This window comes from Sapajus apella, unplaced genomic scaffold (assembly GCF_009761245.1).
Source record: "Sapajus apella isolate SASKATOON/1434 unplaced genomic scaffold, GSC_monkey_1.0 scaffold57, whole genome shotgun sequence".
NCBI classification, from domain to species: domain Eukaryota; kingdom Metazoa; phylum Chordata; class Mammalia; order Primates; family Cebidae; genus Sapajus; species Sapajus apella.
Window position 1 is genome coordinate 13,801,791 of NW_022436997.1, and position 27,120 is coordinate 13,828,910.

The 27,120-nt window shown below is 40.3% G+C and overlaps 2 protein-coding genes across 6 annotated transcripts in view; one reads left to right on the forward strand and one right to left on the reverse strand.

The window, feature by feature from the left end:
- Positions 1–609: 609 nt before the first annotated feature.
- Positions 610–9,162, reverse strand: LOC116528207. 5 transcript variants are annotated; one of them, XR_004258925.1, is made up of 4 exons: positions 8,719–9,162; positions 7,634–7,858; positions 5,598–6,588; positions 610–781 (listed from the first exon to the last, which is right to left on the reverse strand). XR_004258925.1 is itself a non-coding variant. In XM_032245392.1 (4 exons), exons 1-3 carry the CDS (start codon positions 8,859–8,861, stop codon positions 5,600–5,602), a joined length of 384 nt encoding a protein of 127 aa, XP_032101283.1. In that variant the 5' UTR covers positions 8,862–9,162; the 3' UTR covers positions 610–781; positions 5,598–5,599. The 5 variants fall into 5 exon arrangements, 4 of the variants coding, with proteins under 4 accessions (XP_032101283.1, XP_032101281.1, XP_032101284.1 ...); XM_032245392.1 differs by having other exon boundaries at positions 5,598–5,670; positions 8,774–9,162; XM_032245390.1 differs by having other exon boundaries at positions 5,598–5,670.
- The window catches only part of KLHL14 (kelch like family member 14), a 98,133-nt gene continuing 77,687 nt past the window's right edge, over positions 6,675–27,120 (forward strand). The window contains exons 1-2 of the mRNA XM_032245389.1: positions 6,675–7,255; positions 9,244–10,236. Of these exons, the coding sequence (XP_032101280.1) occupies positions 9,287–10,236 (950 nt within the window). The 5' untranslated portion in view covers positions 6,675–7,255; positions 9,244–9,286. The remainder of the gene's footprint in view (positions 7,256–9,243; positions 10,237–27,120) is intronic.

Genomic DNA, 27,120 nt, shown 5'->3' on the forward strand with positions numbered 1-27,120 from the left:
CAGCCTCTGGGAAGTTTTCAGGGGGAGAATATGTTCTTCCTTATTCTACTGTTTAACCTTCAATTTATCCTGCAAATCACTAGGAGAGTTCCCAATTATTATTTGGGGGAACATTCAGTTCACTTCTCCTGAATGCAAGCCTATACAGTAGTTAAATGAAGGAAATGCTCTCTCTCTCTTCACATATGGGAAACTGAGACCTGAATAAAGAAAAGTGATTTGTCTAGAGTTACAGGTAATGTCAGAGACAGGAGCCAATGTGCAACATCCTCTCTCAGACATTGTCATGAAGGCCTAGTGCCAGGTAATGTCAGAGACAGGAGCCAATGTGCAACATCCTCTCTCAGACATTGTCATGAAGGCCTAGTGCCAGGTAATGTCAGAGACAGGAGCCAATGTGCAACATCCTCTCTCAGACATTGTCATGAAGGCCTAGTGCCAAAAAGCGACTTTTCAGAGTCCTGAATCTATTCGGCTACCTGTTATTAAACCGTCATTACTAATAAATATTCTTAGTTTTTAACATCCAATTGTGTTTATTGGGATGGTTTTCCATTTATCTTGATTCAGAATGATATTAGTGCTGCTTCCTCCTACAGGAACATCTGCTTTTTTTTCCCTGTAGGCTGGGCAGAAGACAGTAGGGCAGCCAACACACAAAACCACCATTGGTGCATGGCTAAAGACCATGGCCATTTTACGGCATCTTGAACATTCACACCCACAAAGTAGGAACTGGAGCTCTGCATCAGGCACTTCTTGTGTTTCTTCTCCTCCTTTTCTGAAAAAGGGTAAAGAATTTCCTTTACAAGAGGCATATTCTCATACGGAGATCATAACTGCCAGAAAAGCTAAATATCCTTAATTTTAAAAAATCTTAATTACCCAAGATATGCATGAAACACCAATGTCCCCCAGAGGGAAAAGTGTGATGGCTTTTACAACTACAGGTAAACAAAATATATAGACATACAATATCTAGAGAGCAAAGCCAAAAATAGTGGTACTCTCATTAAAGTGACCAGTTGCCTCGTGAATAGCATCATGAATCCTTACAACCCTAAGAAAAGTAAATGTATTATTTTCATCATCCAATATTTGTTGAGCACTAGGCATAATCTGTAGAAAAGGGGGGAAAAAAGGAAAACTAATAAGCGAATTCTCTAGCTACATCTGTCTACCTTCTATTTAACAAATGTTAAATAAAGCACTCATTATGTTTCTGGTACTGTTTTAAGGACTTTGCAAATATTTACAAAATTTAAACACCATAAGATCCATTGAGATAGGTGCTATAATTATCCCATTTTCAAAGGAAGAAACCAGGCACAGGAAGGTTACTTGCCCAAGGTCACACCAATGGAAAGTGGCAGAACAAGGATTCCATTCCAGGGGATCTGCTTCAAGAATTCATGCACAGAATTGCAGCTCTCTGCTACCTTTGTTGAGTAGCACTTTGTGGAGTTACTATTAAAGCAACTACTCTCTTCAAAGTTTTAGAGAGCTTTGCTGGGTGATGGTGGCTATAGGTAAAAAATTTGGAGAAAGTACTTACTAAAGTCCCATCAAGCTCTTAGCTATGTGCTATGAGCAATAATTTCACAAAAGTATAAAGATTTTATTAATTTTAAGACAGTAGATCAGTATAATCCAGAGACTGCCTAATACAAGTTTTGTCAAATACCTGATACAGTCTGACTGTGAAATTCTTCCCTTGTTTTTTCTTCTCTTTCTCTGATAACATTTGAAAATTCACCTTTAATAGTCCATTAACATATTTATTGAATAACTCCTATGGACAAGACACAAATCTATGGACTACGGGAGATTTTTACCAGTCAGAGAACTTTTTCTCCCATGGATGCTTACAATCTAGTTAACATGATAACAGATTTCCCTAAATAAGCAATTAACAAAGCAGTAAATAATAAATGTTGAAAGAGTGTTACAGATAATAAGTACTATGAGGAAGTTAGAGACCTGCTTCTTCCTGCTCCAGTAATTGCTTATACATACCCTTATCAGGGCAATTAACAAGGATAATTATTCACTTGCTGAAGATAATTTATCTGCTGTCTCTTCTACTAGAATGTAAGCCTCTTGAGGACAAGAACGCAGTTTTATTCATCATTGTTTCCTTGATGTTTAGCATAGTATTTGGTATTCAATAAATACTTAATATGTACTTGATGAATGAATGAATGCATGAATAAATAAATAAATGTTTCCTTTTATTTATTTATTTATTTATTATTGCATTTTAGAAATAAATGTTTTCTAGAGGCAGGCATTTCTTTTGTGGCCAGTACAGTATAATGGTAAATCTCTGGAGTCAGGCTGTGTTGGTTTGAACCTAAACACTACCTTTGAAAAGTGTGTGATTCTGAAAAATTTAACTGATTTCTCTCCATTTCATTTTGCTCATTAGTAAAATGATAATAATAGTACCTTTTGTCATCAGCTAATTTGGCTATGGAAGAAATCACCCCAAAAGCTAATGACTTGAAACAGCAGCCATTGATTTAGCTCAGGGTTCTGTGGATCTGTCATTTGGAGTACTTTGGTTCTCCTGTCTCAGCTGGGCTCATTCATGCATCTGAGTTCAGCTATCAGGCAATCTGGGGAATGACCTGTCCACACGGTGTGTCATCTTCTACCTGACTAGCCTGGGCTTCATCACATGGCATATGACAGGGCTCTAAGAGGGAGAGTTGAAACATGCAAGGCCTCTTGAAGCTTAGACTCAGAATTGGCACAAGGTCACTTCTGACACATTCCATCAGTCAAAGCAAGTTACAAGGTCAGCTCACATTCAATCATTGGGTAAGTCGATTCCACTCTTGATGAGAGGAGCAGCAAAGTCACATTATAATGTGGTATGTATACCAGGAAGCGTGGAAGCTTTTCCAATCTGCCATACTCTTTCATAGGATTAGCAAGAGGATTAAGAAAATAAAACATCTAAAGGATTTAGAACAGTGTCCACCACGAAGTAATAAACTCAATAAGTAATATCCATTATCATTCTGTTGGAGGTTGCCAGGAAAAGTTTTATAGTGGAAAGAAATCTGAGTTTACTCTTGAGAGATAAGTGGGATATCTATGGGTGGAGAATGAAGGCCTTTCAGAAAGACACAGCCTAATAATAGGTGCTGTGGTTTAACAGTGGAACGTGTCTGGAACAAGCTGCCCAGGCAAGCTAGAGCTAAATACTGGGAACCTGGAATGTGGGCCACAGAGTTGGGCTTGACAGCAAAATAATAACAAACCATTGGCTTTTGCCTAAATGTTAGCCAATAGCACCATTTCTTATTGTTATTTCGGATTTCGTGTTGTTTAATAAGCCTCTCAGTGCTGATGGTTTTGTGATCTCTTTGGCCACATCTACTTAAGATTTAAAAATAAAGAACTAGAAATCTGTGAGTTGTGCCTGGGTTTTGCCACTCCCTAACTTTGAAGGAGCTACGTGATCCTTCTTTATTCAATTTTATTCCATGTGTAAAATGGAATAATTTCGTCCTTTATCCATCCATTCCAAATGATGGTAATCTTAAAGGTCATATCACATTGAAGTAGTGTTTACTACCCAAAAGACACAGGGCATACCAGGCTCTGATGTTTATGCAATCTAGTGATAACTCATAAATCCTAAGCAGAAAAGTCAAGAATGAGGAAAATAACGTTTTAGCGTGGCTGCCCCTATATGTTAAGCAGCAAAACACTTCTAGAACTGCTCTAAAGATAATCTTCAGTTCCTCCAGTCCAGTGAGATGATCCTGAGCAACTGGAGCCACTGATAGGCCTGGATCTCTGCCACCTTGAAGGCTGACCAGACGGCTAGAAGCTAATGGCAGCTCTAGTAGACTGCTCAGTGGCCATAGTTTCAGAATCTTTCCATTGTACATGGTTTAAATGCAAATTCACTAATGAATAATTTTGATAATTCTATCGAAGTCTGAAGATGGCTTGCATTAGACGACTACACGATCATATTTAATTTTTTTTAAAAAGACGATTCTGGCTCCTCTTATGCCAAGTGAAATCCACCCTGCTCAGTGCTCCTGACTAGTCACGTCCTTCCTGCCATTTTAAAAACAATAGTGGCAGAGATGCAAGCTGCTGATAGTGCTCAGCAGGATAGATCAAACACACAGATGCAATTTCTGTATGTTGAACAGTGAAGTAGGATAAAATTCAAATACTTACAATCGCTTAGTAGCTAGCATCTGATTGCTGCAAATTGAATCTTTCATAACGAGATTTATTGTAAATAGTGCCATCTCATTTGTGAGTTCTGCAATAATTTCAGTTAAAGCCAGTATAAGATACTGGAGGTGTGAGATTTACATGACATATAGGCTAGTTTATGCACAGATTATGAAGGGACTTTTTGTTATCAATATTCTTTTTTAATTGCTTACAAAATAACCAGAATTATATTTTTTTCTGAAATTTAAAACATTATCAGATAACATGACCTTAGAATGCAGAAAAAAATGTTTTTATCCACTTCATTTCATCAGCTGTTTTAGAATCACCAGCTCCCAACCCCTCTCTTCCCCTTCCACCCTAGTTGTTAAATAAGCATTAAAATTATAGGTAGTTCAAATTTTTGAAATGTGGCTTTTAGCTGGTTTGGAAGCAAAAAAGCCTGGTAATCATAATTAGTGACCAATATATCCTGTCCATAAAAAATAAAATAGAAATTTGAGACTAAGCTATTTTGAGGCCTACAAACATACTTTAATTCTTTCATCATAAAAAAAGAAAGTGGCCATAATTTAAGTGATCAATACTATTTTGCCTTTGGGCTTAGTTCCAAACACTTCATGAGTTCATAAAAGATCAACATCAAAAGCATAATATAAAAATTGCACTTTACATGTATGAGAGTTTTGTAACACTCTACATACTTGGTAGCTTTGATTGCTAGTGACACAGAGCTCCAAAAAGGTTCTTAGAGTCACATGATTCTTCCTCTTCAACATCCAAAGAAGGTAAATTCCAAAATAAAAATAAAAACAAATAATAGAGCCAGAAGAATTGGATAATCTGTTCTTTTTTTCCCCCGCCCTAAACAACAACAATAGTAAAATTCTTTTCTATGATTTAATCATGTAGTGGGGCATTTCTATTATAAACATAAATGTGAGAATGCAGCATCTCAGCAGGATCTGAATACAGAAGTCTTACTCTCAGATAATCTAGGACCTTGACAAAAAAAAAAAAAAAAAAAAGGTGGGCTTTTGTGAGGGTTAAATGCTTCAGTTTGATCCTTCTTAATTTATTTGAGAGTGAATATCCCATGTGCATGTTAATGTTATCATTGTAAATGGCGAATCCCTATTTCTGAAGCTCAGAATTTTTAGTTTCCCCCCTTTCCTAAGCAGGTGTCTTTCCATCTCTCACAAATCAAAGAGGGTGATGGGGGTGTGAATAGACATCTTGCAGTGGTACCCTAATACAGATTTTTAATAAATTTACTAATCAGAACACATATAAATTAGGATAAATCATATTCATATATTTAATAGCAAACAAAGCTCAATGTAGCTTATATCCAGCTTCCTTCATGTTCATTTTACTCAAGGGCATACCTTCATTTTTCTGCTTCTTTTTTTCTTTCTTTCTTGGACACCTCCAACCCCCATTGACAACTGAAATGCAGGGCTATAAATGTAAGGGTGCAATACATCATGAGATAAGTCTGGAGAACATGTCCTCTACCAAAATGCACATGAATCTCTGGTACAGCTAAAATTCCAGAAACACACTGGGGTTCCTTTTACATGCTAAGCAGGGGCAAAAATGTGAGCACGGTGTGGTTGCCCTTATATATCAGATGAGCTCCAAAGTTGAAAGGTTACATTTGTGAATAGCAGCCGGGTTTCCTAGCACTTGATTCTAGCTCCTGCAAATCAAACACTCCTAACTGAAATACAAATCCAACAATATGATAATCTTTCAATAAAAAAATGTGACTTCTGCAACCTTATCTGTTGAAAAGCTGACAGAGAAGTTCAGAGGCAGTTGTTTAACCAGACAAAATGATAGAGAAAATGTGTTTTCAAATAAGATCATAAAGCTTGAATAGTGCTTTATGGGAAGCAAATGTAAAGCAAAGGGCTGTCCTCTATGCTACCAGCTCTACTTCCCCCACCCTGGTGTGTTTCCTCAGCCACTTACCTTTAAGGCAAGGGCTAGTGTCTTCCAAGTCAGATTCAAACCCCAAATACCCAAACAGAATAAAGTGGTATCTTAGCATACTTTGAGATCAGACTGTTTCTGCATTTCATAGTGTTGTGGGGGGGGGGGGGGGGGTGGGGGGGGAAGGGAAAGCAGCATAACAATGTAGTGAAATCTGGAAACAACAGCATATATACAGACACAAAAAAAAGTTTGCATATTGCACAGAGCGCTTGAAGATCATAAATCTATGCATGAGAAAGATGTAGTGGAAATTTTGGGGGGGATTAGAGTTTATTTTTGTCATCTCTGTGAGACAGCTACTCATTCATCCAGATCACAGCTAAGAAAAAAGCTGGTCACAGAAATTAGCAGTTTCAGCTCAGCAGCGAAGTCGCCAGCCTGTGAAGGCAGAGAGAAATTGACTAATTAGCAATGCGCACTAAAACTTGACGGTTCTTTATAGAGAGAGAGAAGAGAGAGGGAGAGAGAGGGAGAGGGAGGGAAGGGGGGCTCGCTTTTTTCCCTTCTTTCTTCCAAAGATGTTTGAAATCGCAGTCATTTACGCTCGACAATTTTTACAATAGCCTTGAGCCATAATTTTGCGAGTCTCTCCAGCATCCATCCCCCTGTATGGTCTCTCTCTACTGGCCAAGCACGACCGTTTCTCTCCCCAACCGTGGATTTCCTATTACTCTCGTTACGACTCACTGAGCCCCAGGCCCAAGGATAATGATGTGTTGTTTCTTGGTAGCATAATTTGTCACACGTACATTTTTTCTTCTTCTTCTCTTGCAGAAAGCTCTGCTCCCTCTCTCTCTCTCCCTCTCTCTCTCTCTCCCTCTCTCTTTCTCTCTTTTCTCCCTCTCCTACATTTTCTTGCTGTTGCTAATTCATGGTGATCAAATGATGTACGACAAAATAAATTGTAAAGAGTGACTGCCTGGAGTTTGGAACCAGAAGGTGTTTTTCCCCCTCCCAAGGAGAGAGCAAACCTTTAAAAAGGAAGGACAATTGATTTTTGGGGGGAGCTTAAGTGAGCCTTGACTTTGCAGCTGGTTGAGAGCAGGTAAGTTTCTGGCCTTGTGTCTGCCTTGTGTGTATTTTGTTCTGTCTTTTGGGTTGTTGGAGGGGGAAGGGCCGGGGAGGGAGTCTTTCAGAAGGGTTGGGGGGGTAGTTGTGTGGCAAACGCTCATAAAGAATAAAACTCCTATTGCAAGAAATAAGCAGATGAGGAGGAAAGGCAAGGGAGGAGAACAAGAAGGAAGGGGAATAGGAAAAGATGGGGGGGCGGGGGGACAACGAAGCGGAGAGAGCTAGAGAGAGGTATGACCGGGTCCTCTTAAAGGGAGAGAGACTCTGTAAGATGTTTCAGGCAAGCCAGAGCTTTGGGGGAGGGCGTGGGGGTGCTGCCGGGGGAGGGAGCGCGAGGGAGGGTAGGGTCCACCTGGAACAGGATGGTAAAGTGAGTCGAAAGGAGCCCAGTCCGGTATAAATAGGAAGCCGGCGATCCAGGACTGGCGCCAGGCAGGGCAGAGTGAGCCGCAGTGGAAGGGGCAGGTCCGGCGGGATCCCTCTGAGCCGGGCGGCGGCGGCGGCGGCGGCAGCTCTCCCCGGCGGGCGGGAGGGCGCGCGTGCGGGATGCGAGCAGAGGGTCCCTTTCTGCTCAGCCCTGGAAGGTGCAATTACAGGTTAAGGACCGGCCGTATCGATTTCGCCTCGCCTCCCCCGCCCTGCCCTCCTCCGCCTAGATGCGGGCGGCTCAGACTTTTTACAGAAGTAGTTCCAGTGCCGGGGGAGTGGGGGTGCCCGAGTGGGGGGCCGCTGGGGGCTCTATCGAGGGGGTCGGAAGGGAGTTGCGGCTGCCGGCGACGACGCTAGATGGGGCGCAGAGACCCTGCACCCCACTGCGCGCCCCCCCCAACCGCCTCGTTCCACAGCCCCCAACCTTCCCCCAATACCTGCCTTCTAACTTGAACTTCTCATAGTTACTGGAGTTAAAGAGACTGCGACTGGTGCCCGGGAGGGAGAAACCACCCTCGCTCCCGGATCCCGCTCCAAACGCGCCCCAGCAGCCCCACTTCCTCCCCTGGGTCCTCGGTGCCGCCCCGCGCTGGAAGGGGAGATAGATGCCTGAACTTCCGCGCTTTGAAATGAGGGAGACCCGGGAGAGGGGGCCGCCGGGTGGGGGTGGTGGTGGTGGAAGGATTCTCCTGCCAGGTTTAAAGGCGTCTCTGGAAAATTAGCCAAACTGAGTGGTGACGGGAAGCCAACAGTTTGCGAAGCAGGGAAGCGGGCAGGGCCCGGCTGAGGGAAATGAGCTCGAATTGATAAGGACAGCTCCCGCCTCTGCCGAGTCCACTGAGCGGGTCCTCACCGCGCACCGCTGCACTTTCCCGGGAGAAGAAAGGGCTTTATCTCCTCCCTCAGACTATTAGCCTAGGAGTTTCTCGGGGCAGCATGGATAATCGAAGGGGGTCCCAGCTTTTGGAGAGCTAAGATTCTCCCATCTTGTCTGGCCCCCGTTCCTACCCCCTCCCCCAAACTGGGCCAACCGCGAAAAGCAAAGCTTCTGGCACAAGTTGACCTGGAAGCTTCGCCGTCGGTCGCCTCTGAGCTTTCAGGGCACCCCCGGCTCCCCACTCCCCGGCCTTTCCCTTCATCCGGCCCGGCATGGACTCGAGCCCACGAGGTGCCTCGGCCTCAGCCGCCACTTTGCCGTCGCTGCTGCCACTGCTGTTGCTGCCAAGAGCCGAGCTGAGGTGGTTTTAGGAAAGTGAGGGACGAAGTGTGTGGGAGGTGGCGAGAGGAGTCGCAGGGAGCAGAATCCGCGCCAGGACCCCGGACTGGGCCCTTCTGGTGGCGCTCACGGATCCAGAGTCTTTGGACCTTCCTCCGAGGGTCGGGGTCCGGAGCGCGCCCGGAGGGAGCCGAGCTGAGCCTTGATTCTCGTTCTCCGCCCTCCCCTCCCCTCCACACCCTTCCCCACCCCGACCACACCCCACCCCCTCCACCACCCTGCTCCCCTCACTCCCATCCCCCACCCCTGTCTGCCAGGTTGGAGGAGGATTTAAAGCCAGGTGCACCGAGTCAGCTCGCCATGTCCAGATCCGGGGACAGGACCTCCACCTTCGACCCCAGCCACAGCGACAACCTGCTGCACGGCCTCAACCTGCTGTGGAGGAAGCAGCTGTTTTGCGACGTGACCCTGACGGCCCAGGGCCAGCAGTTCCACTGCCACAAGGCCGTGCTGGCCTCCTGCTCGCAGTACTTCCGATCGCTCTTCTCCAGCCACCCCCCTCTCGGGGGAGGGGTCGGCGGCCAGGACGGCCTGGGGGCCCCCAAGGACCAGCAGCAGCCGCCGCAGCAGCAGCAGCCGTCACAGCAGCAGCAGCCGCCGCCGCAGGAGGAGCCCGGGACTCCTTCCTCCTCCCCCGACGACAAGCTGCTGACCAGCCCCCGGGCCATCAACAACCTGGTGCTGCAGGGCTGCTCGTCCATCGGGTTGCGCCTAGTGCTCGAGTACCTCTACACGGCCAACGTGACCCTGTCCCTGGACACAGTGGAGGAGGTGCTGTCGGTCAGCAAGATCCTGCACATCCCCCAGGTCACCAAGCTCTGCGTGCAGTTCCTCAACGACCAGATCTCGGTGCAGAACTACAAGCAGGTGTGCAAGATCGCCGCACTGCACGGCCTGGAGGAGACCAAGAAGCTGGCCAACAAGTACCTGGTAGAGGATGTGCTGCTGCTCAACTTCGAGGAGATGCGCGCCCTGCTGGACTCGCTGCCGCCCCCCGTGGAGTCGGAGCTGGCGCTCTTCCAGATGTCCGTGCTGTGGCTGGAGCACGACCGCGAGACCCGCATGCAATACGCGCCTGACCTCATGAAGCGCCTCCGCTTCGCCCTTATCCCGGCCCCGGAACTGGTGGAGCGGGTCCAGTCAGTGGATTTCATGAGAACCGATCCGGTCTGCCAGAAGCTGCTGCTGGACGCCATGAACTACCACCTGATGCCCTTCAGGCAGCACTGCAGGCAGAGCCTGGCCAGCAGGTAGGAGACAACAAAGAGGAGGGTGGGGGTGGGGGTAGGTGGGGAGAGCCAGAGAGGCCAGAGGGAGGGGAGGGGGCAGGGAGGAGGGGAGAGATGGGTGAGCTGGGCGGGAGGCTCTGGCAGAATGAAAACAAACGCAAACAATTCAGAATGTGTGGGGAAAGTTGACTTCAGAGTCCCTGAAAGGTCAATAGGGAACTGGCCTAATAGCATCCCTGAGCGCTCCAAAGCCCGGGTTCTAGATGTCCCCAGAGCCCTAAACATTGGAGCTGTGGACTCAGACTGGAATTGACAGGCAGGTGGGGCCAAAGGCCAGGACAGCTAGAAGTACAGCTTTGGAAGTCTCTCCAAACCAGCCCTTTCTACAAATCTCAAGATGGGCTTGCTCAAGAAAAAGAATCCTGTGGTGAGGAATGCCCACCCCAACCCTCCTCAGTTCTGCCTTGGGTGAGCAGAAGAGCCCAGGTGATGCTGGCAAAGGAAGGCTTTCATGGTCTTGCTGTAACACACTCAAGTTTTTTCTTCATGACTGGGATCTGCTCCCTGTGGATGTCAGAGCTTCAAAATGCTTTGTCTATTAGAGTCACTATTGGAAATGCTGGTATCGTGTGCCCAGGCAAACTTTTCTATGTTGTGGAAAGCCTTTCCTTTTCACTTTTAAAGGAGAGCAAAGCAAGAGATTTCAGGGTGATAGGGTGAATCTTGCCTAGCAACTCCCATTTCAGGGAGGAGTGCAGTTGAAAATTGAGATTGGGGGAATGGAGAGGCTTCTATCTCCAGTTGGTCTGTGTGCCTGCTCACCGGTGACAAAGAAGTTGGGGAGTTGTTGCTGCTTCTGTTGATGCTAGTTAGAAATGTGGCTGTGTGTGTTGCAAGTAGGATTTCAGGGGAGAGAGAAATGATGCCTTGTTAAAATGCTGCTGAGGTAAAAAGGTTGTAGGAATTGACAATTGTGTTTTATTGGCTCCGATTTTAAAACCATTTTTAATGAGCCCTAGCAAAGGGTTTCTTTCTCTTTTTAGAAAAGAGAAACAGTATCCTCTCTGTTTCTCATGATAAAACATCATTATTCCAGATGCCCAGCTACTCCAGCCTAACCACCAAAGTATTACATTAGCAGAGTAGATGGTTTGAAAACCTAGCAGGGCATTTTCCCATTCAGAATGATATCTAAAGGATGGGGTCCAACTTGTGCAGCATTATAGAATTAAATTGTGTGCGTGTGTGTGTGTGTGCGTGCATGCGTGTGTGTGTGTGTGTGTGTGTTTTCCATTATGTTTCCACCAGACCTAGGTAACTAAAGTTTCAAGAAATGGAAGATGTTCTCTACACTTTTTTAGGCAGCCCTAGTATTAAGGAGAGGCCAAAAGGATGCATGAGAAATCTTGAACTTGTAATAAAACCCTGTAAGTTGATTTTTCTAACATCTATGGGAGGTGAGTTAATGAATCGTGGTGTCAAAAATGATATTAGGACAATAGAAGAAACAAGAACATCTAAATCCCTGTGTGCTTCAACAGGGAGCAGAAGAGGCCAATGAGGAAAAAAAATGAAATATATTTTTATTTTATTGGAATTTTTCATTTGTCTAAAGATCAAAATGGCAAACTCAGTGTGATGGGCAATGGGCATTGGTGATTAATATTCTGTCATTTAAATTTTTATCACTTTTAAATGACCTACAAGTATACTTCATTTAGCATGTATCATACATAGTCAGTAATTCAGACAACACAGTTATGGTCCTGAACATACATTTACTCATTCTTTTGAAAATATGTATAATCTAGTATAAATTCAGAAACCCAGAGGGATAATAAAATTAAGATTTAACTTATTCTACGAGTAATTTTGGCAGATAAGCTTTATAAATTTGATCCAGTAAATAATTTTTGAAGCACAATGCACTTTTATCTAATAGGTATGTCTTAAGATTTAATGTTAGAAGAGTTGACTTTCAAAATGCAAAATCCATTTCCCGCTTTAGTCTAGATTCAGCACACCAGCTAGGGCCTGCTGGCTCTGTCCTGGTGGATGGCTGAGATACCAGGCTGCCTGGCTCCGTGATGACACCTTCCAGCTTCACTGGGCCACATCATTTGAAGGATATGTAGTGGTGTCTGACCACTAAATGCTTACAAGTGTCATGGATGCTGCAAGAATCTGATACTTCTGCAGTAGGAAGAAAACTGTATTTATTTTAAAAGAGGAAGATATAGAAAAGAAAATAGTTCATGCGAACCAATCATTGACCTCAACATAATATAATTTAGGTTTTATTCCATTATTAGTAAATGTAGCATTTTGAATTTTACAGACTAATTACATTATTCTAATTTTAATTCACGGGAAAAATGCCAAAATAACCATGAAGTTCCTAACTTTAAAGTAGATAAAAATGCTGTAAGTTGCAACCAACAGTATTAAATCAGCCCATTTATTACAGGATCAGTGTAACACAAAAATATTTCCTCAGCCTTACGCGTAGTTTAACAGGGGGATAAATGTGTTAACCAATTGTTTTTGAGATTACATCACTTTTACCGAAGACAATTGAATAGAAAGACCTTGTGTTTGTTACTTTTTATCCACCTGTGGTTTTTAAACTATAAATATAAAAGACATTCTTACATTCAGAGAGGGAGATGAAAAATTAAAATTGACTAGTCTTTTGGAATAAGTAAAGTATAAGAAAATAGAAAACTTCAAAAGAGAATTTACTTGTTTAACAATATATGTTATCTATAGAAAGTAGAGAGATTAATATAATCATAATTTAAACATTTTAAGGATTATTAAATAATTTTGAATCTTTGTTAAGTCTAGAAAAGTAAAGGAACCCAAGCATAAAATCTTTATACAAATCCTCAAGTTAATTTAAAATGTTCCCTCTTGTTGCTTGGTTTTTCTGAGTATACCAGTTACACTCAAATTCATATTCCATTTTACCAAACTGAACACAAGGACAATGAGTAAAATAAGAAACTTATCACTCTGTATTCAAATGCACACATAAGTAATTTCAGATGACAAGATTTGACAAAGGATGTAAAGTTTCAGTTAGGAAGAATAAGTTTTAGTGATCTATTGCAGTAGCAAGGTGACCACAGTTAGTAAAAAACTATATATATATATATATTTCAAAATTGCTAAAAGAGTATATTTGAAATATTCTCGACATAAAAAATGGTAAGAAGGTGAAGTGATGGATATATTAAATCAGCTTGATTTAATCTATCTACAAGTTAATATTAAAATCATCTAAAGCATAAAAATTTAATTTCATAAAGTGACATTTGCAGTGTTTAGTACATTAAATGTAACAGAAGACCTGTAGTCTAAATTTAGCTAAAGCAACCCAAATACTTTCTTTTTTTTCATTTTAAAATGTTAATGCATAATTTAGCAGTTACCCAAATAAATCAAATTAGACTAGATATTAACTAGATAAAATTAACTAATGTTTTACATTTTCATTGCACCTCACACAAGGTAACAAATAAATAGTTATTAAAAGTTGAGTGAATCAAGATTATGAAATAAGAAGGGCTGAGTGTTGTACTTCATCAATACATTAATCTCTATTACTAGTACACATAACAAAAGTTTGCTGAACCTTCTCCAAGAAAACATCTTTAATAGAAATACATTCATAAAAGTAATCATGTTTTTTAAACATTTAACAACTACCTATTAAGTCCTGTGTAGAGTCTCTGTGTACTTTTAAATAAATTATATTTTGTAAATAATAGGAGACTACCTAAGATTTCATTTTCTACAAAACATAGTCTATTTAAAGATTTCTTATAAATTAATGTGAAAATATATTTAAACATCAAGGGTACTAATTATCTATCTGCTATAATGACTTGGAATAATTAAAAAGCCATTAAATTTCCAAATATACAGTTTTGATTCCTGGCTTTGGTGCTTAGAAAATGTTTCATTAAATGTAGGGCAATATTTTCTATTGGTTCTCTTTCTAAGAACTGAATAATAACCTTAACAAAGCGAACTAATCTTGTATTCATGCATTCTCTAAATTTTTACTTCCCTTTATATCAATTCGATACCCTCAGATTAGAAATTGTTAGGTAGTTAAATTTTGTTTCAGAAATTATTCAACCATTCAGAATACAATTTGTTTATTATCTGAAACAGGATCATTGATTACAAAATTACATCAACAGGTATGGGAGTCAAATAGTTACATCCTACAATCAGAAGGCAATTAAAAAGGATACAAATGCATAGTATTGACATAGGGGACTTACTGCCAAAAGTGGACATTTTCCACTTTTAATTCAGGCTTGTATTTTTCATTCACTACCTTAGCTAATTCTAAGTATCTCAATTTTCTTAAAAAACAGTGAAAAATGTGTTATCTTATTTACAACTGCTACTACATGACAGGTGACGTTGGAGCACTTCACAAACATTAGCTAATTGAATTCTCAGAACAGCCCAAGATATAGGTACCATCATTAGCCACATTATATAGATGAAAACCTGATGCACAGAGAAGTTAAACATTGCTCCATGATTGCACAGCTGAACCCAGGCAGTGTGTCAAGTCTGTGTTGTCATTCACAGTGTGCTGTTTTTTACTGTCATTCCCCAAATGCTAGTCAGGCTGTAATCTAGTAATTGACTGAAGAGTTATATGTAGACTTAAGGTTTTCATTTTAAAAAAGAAACTTGTGAGGGTTAAATACTAATATATCTGACTTTAAGAAAAGTAGGAGAGTTGTTTTTCCAGGCCAGGGTTCAGCAATTTTTTTTTTTCTATAAAAAGCCACACAGTGTTTATTTTTGGCTTTGGGCTCACAAGGTCTCTGTTGCAACTACCCTATTCTTCCCCTGTAGTGCAAAAACAGCAATAGACAGTACAGAAATGAATGGGCATTGCTGTGTTACAGTAAAACTGCATTTATGGACACTGAAATTTCATATAATTTTCACACCATGAAATGTTATTCTTTTAATTTTTTAAATCACTTAAAAATGTAAAAGACATTCTTAGTTTTCAGGCTATATAAAAATAGGAGGTGGACTGCATTTATTCTGTGAGCCACGGTTTGCCAATCCCTGTTCTAGGCACTTGGAATATATCAGTGAAGAAAATGGACAAAAACAATTTACCCTTGTTCTAGTGGAAAAAATCCCCATTAGTCTTCATCCTTCCAGTTGGAAAGAACTCAAGTCTAAATAATTCTACCATGCTAAGTTAGAAGTTAATTTTTCCAGAATATGACTTAAGGATTTGAATAGTGATCCTTGGAATCTAAATAGTGATTAATTAAAACAATGGATGAGTTTCTCATTTTTTCAAGCATACTGGATATAAAACCTCCTAATGTAGAATGGTCATCATTATTCAGAAGAGGCTTAAATATTGTTTAGATGGTATTTTAATCATTTCAAGTAGGAAATCAAAGTAGGTGAGTATTTTCAACACACTTTTCTGAGATTGACGGGTACATATTCAGCAGACTAATCTAGGCAAAGTAATCTAAACTAAATGAACATGAGAACAATTATTTTTCTAAGCGTCAATCTGTATCTCCAGCTGCTTTGAGCAACGGGCCTGTGTTATCATGATTCCTGACTTCAGAGTGGATCAACTGGATTGAGTATGTCTATAGATCCTGTCTGCCTTTTCCAAAGTGAGCAACCTCTGGAGGAATACTTACCCCATCAAAAGTTTGTCTTATGTGTCTGTCTTAGTCTCCACTAGACAGTGACTTCTCTGAATATTTGTAACCAAAGCACTTAACTCAGTGTCTGACCTTAATCCAAAAATGTGAGCTCATCACAAATTGCTATTGGTCTTTAATATAATTGAGATAGACACTTAAGATTGGCTCAGTGTAGTGTGAATCAACAAAGCTAATGTGCAATAAAAATATAGGTAATTTTAAAGATGATTACACATATGCAAACATACACACAACCTGTTGTTTGCCAATAATAATAGTAGCTATCACTGATTGAGGAACTACCATAAGCTTGACTTATCACTTACAGTGTTTCTAATCTTTACAGCACCCTTTCAACCTTGTTAAAGATTAGAAAACTGGGACTTAGAAAAGATAAGTAATTTACCCAGTCATCTGAATAGTGTTGAGTCCGAGGTGCTTATCACCCAGGGAATACCCTGCCTTTATGAGTGTGTATTGGAGATGTGGCATCTATAAAAGCCAAGTTCTGATCTACCCCTTCCACTTTGGTTTCATCACACCACAGAAGTCATTAAAAGCCCCTGCCATCTTCTTTAAGCCACTCAACCAATGAAGAATGACGGGAAGACATTAGAAACCCAGAATTCTATCCCTCTGGTCTACAGCACTTATTATTAGTTCTGAATTAAAGGGCTAAATAATGAAAAGTTGCTGAGATTTGGCACTATGATATTGACTTACTAAAAAATAGAATCAGCCAATGCACTTTAAATAAAGAAAAGAAAGAAAAGTAAGAATTTTCAGTTTAACTATGAAAAATAACTATTAAAAAAAACCAAAACCTTGAAGCTTGAATTTGAACCAAAAGTTGTTTTCCCTGGATTTCTGTGCACTGGAGTACTAAACAGGTGTCAGATTTTTTTTTTGTGACAGCAAAAAACTATTGATGTTGGTGATAGTTTTAGGTGATTAAATAACCAGGTAGAAACTGGAATTATAAAAATGCCTGTATATTTTAATAGCATAAAATAAGACTACTCTTATTTATTGTTTATATTTTGTTTCAAGATAATCATTTTAGCAATTGTTAGATCATGAATATTTGTCTTCTCTCATTCATTTAGAATTCAGAAAATATGTTCATTTTCCATGTCCTTTCCATTAATTTCGAAGATAATTCACAATACATGAATTACAAATTATGATTTCTTTAAAACAAAACAAAATAAAGACACTATTTTGATATGGGTAGGAGGGTGACATAACCAGAGAAAGGCTATCTGTTGTAATATAGATGATATAGTGAGTGTGTTCATTTTACTGTAAATAGCAGAGAGGTTTATCTATTCACAAATAATATTCATGGAAATAGTATTAGAACTATTTGCAATGTTATCATTAAAGCAGAAAGGTACTAGGGAATGCCTACCATAAAAAGAAAATACAGGGCAATGAGAAAAAGAAGAAAATCAAGAAGTAACAAAAATGCAAGGAAACATGAGTTATCAAGTTATTAAGAAGGTGAACTATCTTAAAAAAGGAAGAAAAAGAAGATAAGCAAGAAGGTTCTAAAGACTGAAAATTAGATGTTCAATATTTACAAATTAAGATAAGTACAAATCAAGAAATGCTTAAATCATGGCATACCCAAACTTATATAATTTAGAGTTATAGACAGAGTTCCATTAAAAAGAAAAAAAAGTCAGTTCTCAAAAGAAAGAAAATATTTCACAAGAAAAAGTGTCAATCACAGTACTGTACCACCTATATTACATTCAGTTCAATAATTATGTATGTTAATCTGAGTTAAGATTTTTTAAAAACCCATCGTTGTTAGGCAATGCAATAGTTTCAGAAGTATCGGAGTTCAAAAGGGGCAGCCTGTTATGTGAATATAAGGAGACAAAGATATAACTTCATTTGTTGCAAAATCATCTTAATTCCCACTGTAATTTGATCTGACAATAGACCTGAGAAGCAGGGAGAATTTCAGGACCTCTGATAGCTTTCTAAATGCACGTCCATGACTCTGTCACACTGATAGCGGAAACTTGGAGTGATACATTGCAATTGGCCACTAATAAGTTGTGCTGTGGAATATCCCCCAAATTTGTATTGAACATATATCATGCTCTGAGCTAAGCTCTGAAATACAGAGTAGAACAAGGCAGACACATTTCTGACAGCATGCAATTTACAGAAAAAAAAAGAAAGAGTAAATAATGGCACAAAATAATCACACTGGCAATACATAATATACAAGAGAAAAGTGTCATGGGCTGGGACACCCTATAACAGACAGCTGTAACCTTATCTGTGGGACTGGAGAAGAATTTCTTTGCAGAAAAGGTATAAGATGAGGCTTGAAAGGTGAGCTATTCTGAGTAATGGGCCTGGGGAGAAGGCAAAGTAAGCAATTGGAAAGGCAAAGCTGTGAGAAGACCACGTGCAAAAGCTCCTAGGAGGAAAAGAGCTTGGCACCATCCAGGAACTCAAAAAAAAAAAAAAAAAGTATGTGTGGCTACAACTGCGGCAAGAGGGGTTGTTCAAATCATACAGAAAGTTGTAGGCCCCGCTAAGGATTATTTACTGCATAGATACATTTTATTTTATTTTATTTTACTTATTTTTGAGACAGAATCTTGCTGTGCCACCCAGGCTGGAGTACAGTGGCGTGATCTCGGCTCACTGCAAACTTCACCTGCCAGGTTACAGCGATTCTCCTGCCTCAGCCTCCCAAGTAACTGGGACTACAGGCACCTGCCACCACACCCTGCTAATTTTTTATTTTTAGTAGAGATGGTGTTTCACTATGTTGGCCAGGCTGGTCTTGAACTCCTGACCACATGATCTGCCCACCTCAGCCTCCCAAAGTGCTGGGATTACAGACTTGAGCCACCACAACCAGCCACATAAATACATTTAAAAATGGAAAAACCAGCATGTTTTTCAGTTGAACTGAAAAAAGAACCAATACTAGTATGGAAACACTGCTGCCTTTGGAATCATAAACCTAAATGAATAGCCGGATCCACTTTAGCCAAGTCCTGCAGCAGTAAAATGGGTTAATAATTATAGTTCTAAATACTCCCCAGGGTTTGGAGAAAGATTAGCTGAGATTATAGAAAAACTAAACATAAAATGCTGTTTTAAATTTGTATGTTATTAATTTTAAAAGACACATTTAGCAAAATTAACCTGAATGCACTTTTGCCTCTCAAGAAAACACCGGGACATATTCGTAATATCATGGATAGCACAGAAATAGTCAGAGACTGTTAACACCAGAAAAATGAAGTTGAAGGGAACCAAAGGTGAAACCAAGGGCATCAGAAGAAAGTGGGAACATAAGAATTTTCGACAGCTCTCAGCAATTTATATTTCATTCTTCAAAAGGGAAATGAGGGCTGGTTGAGTTATAAATGTCTTTCATCTCTTCCTTTCATAGAAGAGAGTTCCTCTTCTTTTTAATCTCCTAAACTTAAGCTTAGAGAACTTCTTTTCTGCTGCTCCCAAAGCCTTTCAGATGTACATGTCTGGCTTCTTTGCTCCCAGAGCGCCTGTAAGGGGGTTGGTAAATTGCACCTGTGCGGGGACTCTGAACTTCTTCAGAGCTCAGCTGGGCTACCGTATGGAGACTGGCTCACTGGAGGCTGCAGGGAAGTGAACTGAAGAATTACAGTCGGTTTCACTTCCCTGCCTTATGTGCCTTCAGGTGCCTCTGAAGACAGGCGAGGCCAGTGAAATGGAGAAGAGGAGGAAGAGAGAAAGCAGCAATATCTGAGAAGAAAAAGCCCTTGAAAACGTAGAGACATTGTTGAAAAATATGGAGAGATTGTGTGTGTGTGTGTGTGTGCGTGCACGCGCGTGCACAGTCCAATTGCATATTGTTGGGTGCTAGTTTCAAATTTTCTATAGAGTGATTTCTGAGATGTGTTTTTATCAGATAAAGGTCTGTTTTGAATGTTAGGATCAGGTTCGGATGGTCCACAATTTATAATCTGGCACTGAGTGAGGAGTTATTGAGCTGGGAGGGTCAATTTGTCACCCAAAAAGAAAATAGTCATATTTGTAAATCTTGCTTAGAACAAAACAACAGAGGGCTGTTTGGCTCTGATTTTGAGCACCCCTCAAAACCAATCACATCAGAGCATCCTATGCAAAACAATAGGATTAAAAGGAGGAATGTAAACCTGTAAGTCAGAGAGGGAAACTTTGAAGGAAACACTTTAATGCTATCAGGTGTACACTAGGCCCTCGCCACCTTCTATTTCATATGCATTAACAGGAGTTCACTGATACAGTGAGAGATCCCAGTCAGTATGGGTGTATTACAGAGGCAGAAGTGTGTGCCCAGTAGCACAGATGAATTTGGTGGATTGGTTACTATAGCAACTGTGCCACCATTGTCAGTGGCAATTCCTGTAATCTCCCTCTTCTAAGCATTTACTCCAAAATGATGAGAGAGAGAGAAAGAGACAGAGAGAGAGAGAGAGAGAGAGAGAGAAGGTTATAATGCAGATATCTTAAACAGCTGTATTGTGTAATAATTAAGACCTAAAAGTTAGACAAATGCTAGTTTAAATCTCACCTCTACCACTTACAAGCTACTTCTCCTTGGGTAATTTGCTTAACCTATTTTCAGATTCCTTACCTATAAAATGCACATCATAATACTTGCTTCATTAGGGCCATTCTAAATGTTGAAATAATATATGTACATCACTTAGTATAGTGCCTGGTTATGAATATTCAATGATTGATAGCTTTGATTTTTATAGGGATAGTTCCATTTATAGCTACTTGCCTTTCTGTTCACTTGTTAGGACTTCCACTTCCATACAAAATGTTTAGAGTTGAATTTCTACAGCATGAGTCCTGACGGTGTTCTAATAATGATTATGCTTCTCCTGAAGCATTATCCATTGTAGTCATCATTTTAAGTTCATGTTCATTTTATCCACGTTTGAGTGATGTACAGAGCCCAGGCCAATCCTGGAATTTTATTCCATCCTTTTGATCTATTCACACAATCAGGAAATCTAGAAAACCTATGGTAGTTTCACATTGAACAGGTTTATGGAGATGCAATTATCATACTATACAATTCACCCACTTAAAGTATATAATTCAATGGTTCTCAATGTATGCACAGAGTTGTGTGGCCATCACCACAATTTTAGAACACTTTAATCACTTCCTCCCCCAAAAACCCATATTTGTTAGCAGTCACTAATCATTCCCTCACCACCACCATCAGCCCTAAGTAACCACTAAGCTACTTTCTGTCACCAGAGATTTACCTATTCTGGACAATGCATATAAATAGAATCATACAACACGCGGGGTTTTTTTGAATGGCTTCTTTCATGTATTGTGTTTCCAAGGTTTATCTATGTTGTCGCAGGTAATAGTACTTCATTTATTTTTATGGCTGACTAATATTTCATTGTACAGATAAACTACATTTTGTTGTTTATCCATGGACATGTGGGTTGTTTCTACTTTTTGCTATTATGAATAATGCTGTCCTGAGCATTCCTATACAAGTTTTTGTGTGGACATATGCTTTCATTTCTCTTGGGTATGCATATACCTAGGAGTGGAAATGCTGTCTCATATGGTAATTCACTTAACATTAAACAAATATTTAACCTTTTGAGGAACTGCCAGATGTCTTTTCACCATTTTACATTCACATCAGCAGTTTCTGACTGTTCCAATTGCTCCGCATCTTCACCAATATTCATGTGTCTTTTTCATTATAACCATCTAAATAGATGGGAAGTAGTATCTCATAGTGGTTTGTATTCCCCTAATGGCTAATCATGTTGAGCATCTTTTCATGTGCTTATTGGCCACTTGCATATCTATTTTGAAAACTGTCTCTGGGCCTGGTGGTTCATGCTTATAGTCCCAGATACTCGGAGGCTGAGGCAGGAGAAGGGCTGGAACCTGGGAGTTTGAGGCTGCAGTGAGCTGTGATCGTGCCACTGCACTCCAGCCTGGGCAACAGAGCGAGACACCATCTCTAAAACCAAACAACAACAACAAAATACAAAAGAGAGAGGTAGATTTATGCAAGCAGAAAATGTAGAAAACCCATAGTAGAATCACACTGAATAGTTTTATCGAGATTCAATTCAAATTCTTTGGCCACTTTTTTTTAGTTGTGCTATTTTTCTGTTTATGATTCAGTTATGAATATCCTGTAAGCATCATAGGACTTCTTGTCGTACTTAGATCACAGCTGGGGCTACCTTCTTCAGGAATACTCCATTTGCAAAAATGAAAAGAAAATACATGCAGATGTAGAGTGAAAAATTCTCTGGATACTTTTATCTGACACATATGACTATTATTCAGAATCTCAGTATTTGGTGTGGCAGAGGAAAATATCTGTGATTGATTTTGGTATTGTTTGTGTTTCTCTTCATGTGATCATTTTGGCTTTGTTGACCTGGGCATCATATTTCTCAAACGATAGTCTGGACTTGGATAAGCAAACCTTTCATTTCAAGGAAAATATTTTCATCACCTGAGTTATTTGCTTAAATGTTTTTAAGACACATAAGAAATATTTTTCAAGCAATGTTAATACAATAATTATCTTAGGAATATAAGGTGAAAGTTTTTTGACTTCCAAGACACGATAACTGATAAGAAGCACTATAGAAAAAGAAGTACTGCATGGCAAAAAACAAACAAACAAACAAAAAAAAACAGCAGCTCTCAGTTTAAAATGTTCCTTTTGGAGATCTGCAGGCAACAGCAAAGCACAGGATTTTTAGTCAAGGCTGAGATTCAATGGAGGGCTTCACCACCCATATCACCAAGCAGATTCTGACACGAAAGAGCTAAATTTATCGTGAGAATAATTTATCTGGTTTCATCTTTCCTTTGCTACAGTCTCCTGGCAGTTTTCCTTAGGGACAAAAACTGCTGCTGCTGCCGCTGCTACTTTTGAAGAGAAATTACTTTTACTTCTCTTAGTAAGTTGGGGACCGTTACTTCACTGTCGCTTCTAGTGTGTGGATATGGAAGATTGGCCCACAAATTGTTTCCTGGGCTTAATGTTTATGCTGCTAGATAGAACAATTTCTATTTTGGTTATGTATCTTTATGAACAATCAAATTCTCGCTTTCTCCGAAAAGATTTACATCTCTGTTACATTAGACAGAAGACTGAGCCACCATGACAGCTCTGAGTGCAAGGCGGTAGGGATTGTAGTGTGGATTTCTTTATATTTCAGGGAAACAAGGTATTATCAAAAGTATGTGATAATTTGACAGCTTTTAGATAGCATTTTCAACAAATTCCAAGAATGCAGAAAACCTCTAGAAATTAGTCACATGTGTTTATCTTTGGAAGACATCTTCTTCCCTTGGCAGAAATTTTAGTCACATAGAGAAGGTACCTAATGCTAGGAAGTCTCTTCAGAACACCCAGCATCCTGACAAACTTCAATTGGCATTCTCATATTCAAAATTGAAAGGAGAAAATAGGCACTGCAAAACTGAAATATTTAAATACCACCCTTGATGCACTCAAATAAATTCAAGGCTTGGGATTTTTCCAGGGTTAAAGAGCAGCAAACGAAACCAACAGCAAGTAGTCTAGGTGAAAATCTATCCCAGGACCTCGTGTGAAGGAAAGAGCCCCTAGAGCCTTCCATCAATGTAATCAAACTGACAGTCCAACTTTCAGGAAACAGTAGTTTTTTGTTTTTGTTTTTGTTTTTTTTACCTATTAATAGAAGGAATAATCTCACCTTAGGAAGATTTTTTGGAAAGTGTTTCACATTTGTGTGTGTGTGTGTGTGTGTGTGTGTGTGTGTGTGTGTGAAGGAAACTCTAAACACTGAAGTCCCTGAGTAGCTTTAAAAAATTTTAATGGCCCCAATTTCTGGTGGTTGGAAGTTCAAGATCAAGGTGCCAGCAGGGTTGATTTCTGTTGAGCCTCTCTTCCTCGTTTGCATACAGCTGCCTTCCTGCTGTATCCTCATATGGTCTGTTCTCTGTGCTTACATGCAGAGAAGATCTACTGTTGTCTCTTCCTCTTCTTACAAGGACGCCAGTCTCATTGGATTAGGGCCTTGCCCTTATGACCTCATTAAACCTTAATTACCTCCTTAAAGGCTCTGTCTCCAAGTATAGCAATTGGGGTTTAGGGCTTCAACAATGAATTTGGCGGGAACACAGTTTAGTCCATAACAAGGGCCAAGACAAGGACACAAAATTAGAAAACAAGGAAATTAACTGAACTATTACTTTTCAACTAGATCCATGCAAGCAAAGTTACCTAGGCGGTTGAACAGTTATCCAAGTCAGCAGTGTATTAATAGCTCGTCCAGTAATGTAAAGCTAGTAGAGAAAAAAATGCAGATCTTTTTTCCTCAATTCTAGAAAATCTTGCTTGCCTAGACCAGTAGCTTTTTAAAAAATCAACCATAGAGATTTTTAACAAAATATATCTTCCTTAGCTCCACCCCAGAGGTTCTAAACAAATTGATCTGAAATGAGGTCCCAAGAACCTGCATGTTTAGCAAGCATCATAGGTAGTTTTGCTACCAGTAGATTTTGGACCACATTTTGAAAATCATGAAAATAGTTGCTTCTGTTTGTTTAATTTGCTACATACCTATAAAAGATAGAAAATACTGATAGTAATTTATGAAAAGATAAGTTAGGGGAAATTTTGTTGCAAAATTAAAAGAAATCTGATTAATTGATACGAGAAAAAGGGAAATGAGTCATTTAGGGAAAGTTGTTGAAATTACCAAATTCTGGAGGATTTATTTCCTAGAGATGAAATTTGTGTCCCTACTGCACTAAAGAATTTACAGAATAATTCAAGCCACACAGTATAGCGTCCACAATTCAGCTTCAGAGAATATGGTAAACTCTTCAGAATAATTTGTTGCTGCAAGTCAAAGACCTGATAATGAAAAGAATGTTGCTCTGGATTGGATGATTGGGTGGGTCCCAGAGGCTTCTGTGAATGCTTTTTCCAGCGGGGGTTGATCTTGGAGGGCTTCCTAGACACCGTGGAGCCCTCCACCTGGGGTTCATTGTAGCACCATAGTCCCTGGAGGGTTGGTGATACAGCAAAGAGCAGAAAGAACTGGCTCCCTACAAGGAGACAGAGGAAAAGCAGAGGAAGCTGAGATTCCATTTCACCCACAGCAGCAGGGTGTCCCTAAGCAGGATCCCACAAGCCACACCTCATTGTCTCCACAGCACACACACCAGGCAGGCCCTGCCTCACTCCCTGGCTGCAGATCTACCCCAAAACAAGGAAAACCTTCTTCTTTTATCTTTACCCCAGGATGATTTTATAGCATTTTTCTTCCCCTAAAAATAAATGTTGAGTCCTTTTAGAAGGAATCCACTGAAACTCCCTTCTTGAAAATGGACACCTATTTGTCGCCATGAATATTCCAGGAGAAGCCTGGAGAAATCTATCCTGTTTAACTAACTTTTCTCACTGTCTCCCTGCATGGCCACTCCCACAGTGACTCTCCCACTGGAAACAGCCTGGTTGGCAGGAGGCTGGCTACAGTTCCTCTGAACGAGCCTCACAGTTTCCTGTGAGGAACCTCTCCCTGGAGTTAGAGTAATGAATGTAATAAGGCTTTCGATCAGAGGCTGTTGTCCCTCTCAGCATTATCTTGAATGGCTGAACTCCTTTCTTCAGAATGTCATGTTGCTGTCAGAATATTCATTTGTGCCATTATGTCCCACTCTCTCAGAAGCATAATTTTAATGGAAAGATGTTGCATCCTTCTGAACTTGAATTTTATTTATTATTTTACGACCTTGGTGTCTTTTTGCACTTTTTCTTCTGCTGGAGGTGCCAAAGTTTCCTTAGGTCAACAAGTCACTCTTATCTCTTCCAAAAGCCAGCCAGATGGGAGGGAGGGAGAAAAAGAGAGGGCGAAGTCTCAGTAATGAGATTGGCTCTCAGGAGGCAGCAGTCTAATAATTGGGCTTTATTTGGAGTTTAAATGCAGGCATTACTTACGAGTCCATCACTAACCTGAGAATGATGCTTTATCTCCTTTCGTCACTAGACTATACAGAGCTTGAATTGCTCCACTGTGACAGGCTGCATAGAAAGAGAAGAGCTTTCTCCTGTCACACACATGTTGTTGTCCCCATCAGCTTGCTCAGTAGCAAGCATCTGTGTTAGAGAGCAGCAGGACCCTGCATCCTACTTGCAGGCAGGAGGATTAGTCTGAGAGCTAATGCTTGCCACAAAACTTCCTCACAGGGATGTGGGGAGGATTAATGAGATGCTATTTCCATTGCAATTTATGCTCTTCAGAAGAAAGGTGCTAAGTACTAGGTATTAGAATTAGGGATTATATAGGTAATCAAGCAAAGAAGATATTCAACTGCTTCTAGTTACTAAAGGAAGCTTTAATCTGGGAGGTGGGGAAGGGGGAAATGCAGTGAGTATAAACTTGGCTGAAAGCCATTGTCCCTCATGAAGCAAAGAACCAAGAATGAAGTGTCAAGTGCTACGTATAATGTAAAGATAACCCGTCCTGATCCTTGGGGTGGGCTTTATTTCATGGATTCAGATAAAAGTCTTAAGACTTTTTTGTTATATCAGCCTCTGCCATCACCAGCCAGTCTACAAGTTTGGTGCCTAGAGGAATGTGGCAAAAGCATAAGCCAACTACCCTAACTGCATGCGAGAGGACATGAAAACATTCTAGAAGAATTGTGGAGGATCCATGGGAGCCACAGGGGTGGGATGATAAATGAAGCAGTGGGAAGATGGCTAATTAAAATTGTAATGTGTAAAGCTACATTCAATAAACATGTTGATCTTCACATGGTCCCACAGACAGGAAGTGGCAGAGTTGGAATGTAACAGGTTTTCAGAGCTTCAGATATTCAATTCCTGGTTTCTTCCATTTATTATAGTGCGTCCCCAAGTAGGATTTATCTGCCACTGATAGTGAGACAATTTAGATGGTACATATGAAATCATTTTAACATTTATAATAAGTTAGGTATTGTTATGTTTTAATGTGTGTTAGAGATAATTAACCCACGAAGCCCATGATTTAGTAAATATAATTGCTTAGAACCATGGTTCTCAATACTGGTTGCATGTTATTAATAGAATCACTTGGAAAACTTAAAACACACACACACACACACACACACACACACACACACACACACACAC

Excerpts from the sequence above, each read along its gene's own strand:
- LOC116528207 (XM_032245390.1), bottom strand. The coding sequence starts at position 8,861 with ATGCCGGGCCGGATGAAGGGAAAGGCCGGGGAGTGGGGAGCCGGGGGT. Across the intron at positions 5,671-7,633 it reads ACTTTACCATCCTGTTCCAG|CCCTGCATTTCAGTTGTCAA; the intron begins GTGGACCCTACC and ends TTACATTTATAG. Across the intron at positions 782-5,597 it reads AAAGAAGCAGAAAAATGAAG|AAAAGGAGGAGAAGAAACAC; the intron begins GTATGCCCTTGA and ends ACCCTTTTTCAG.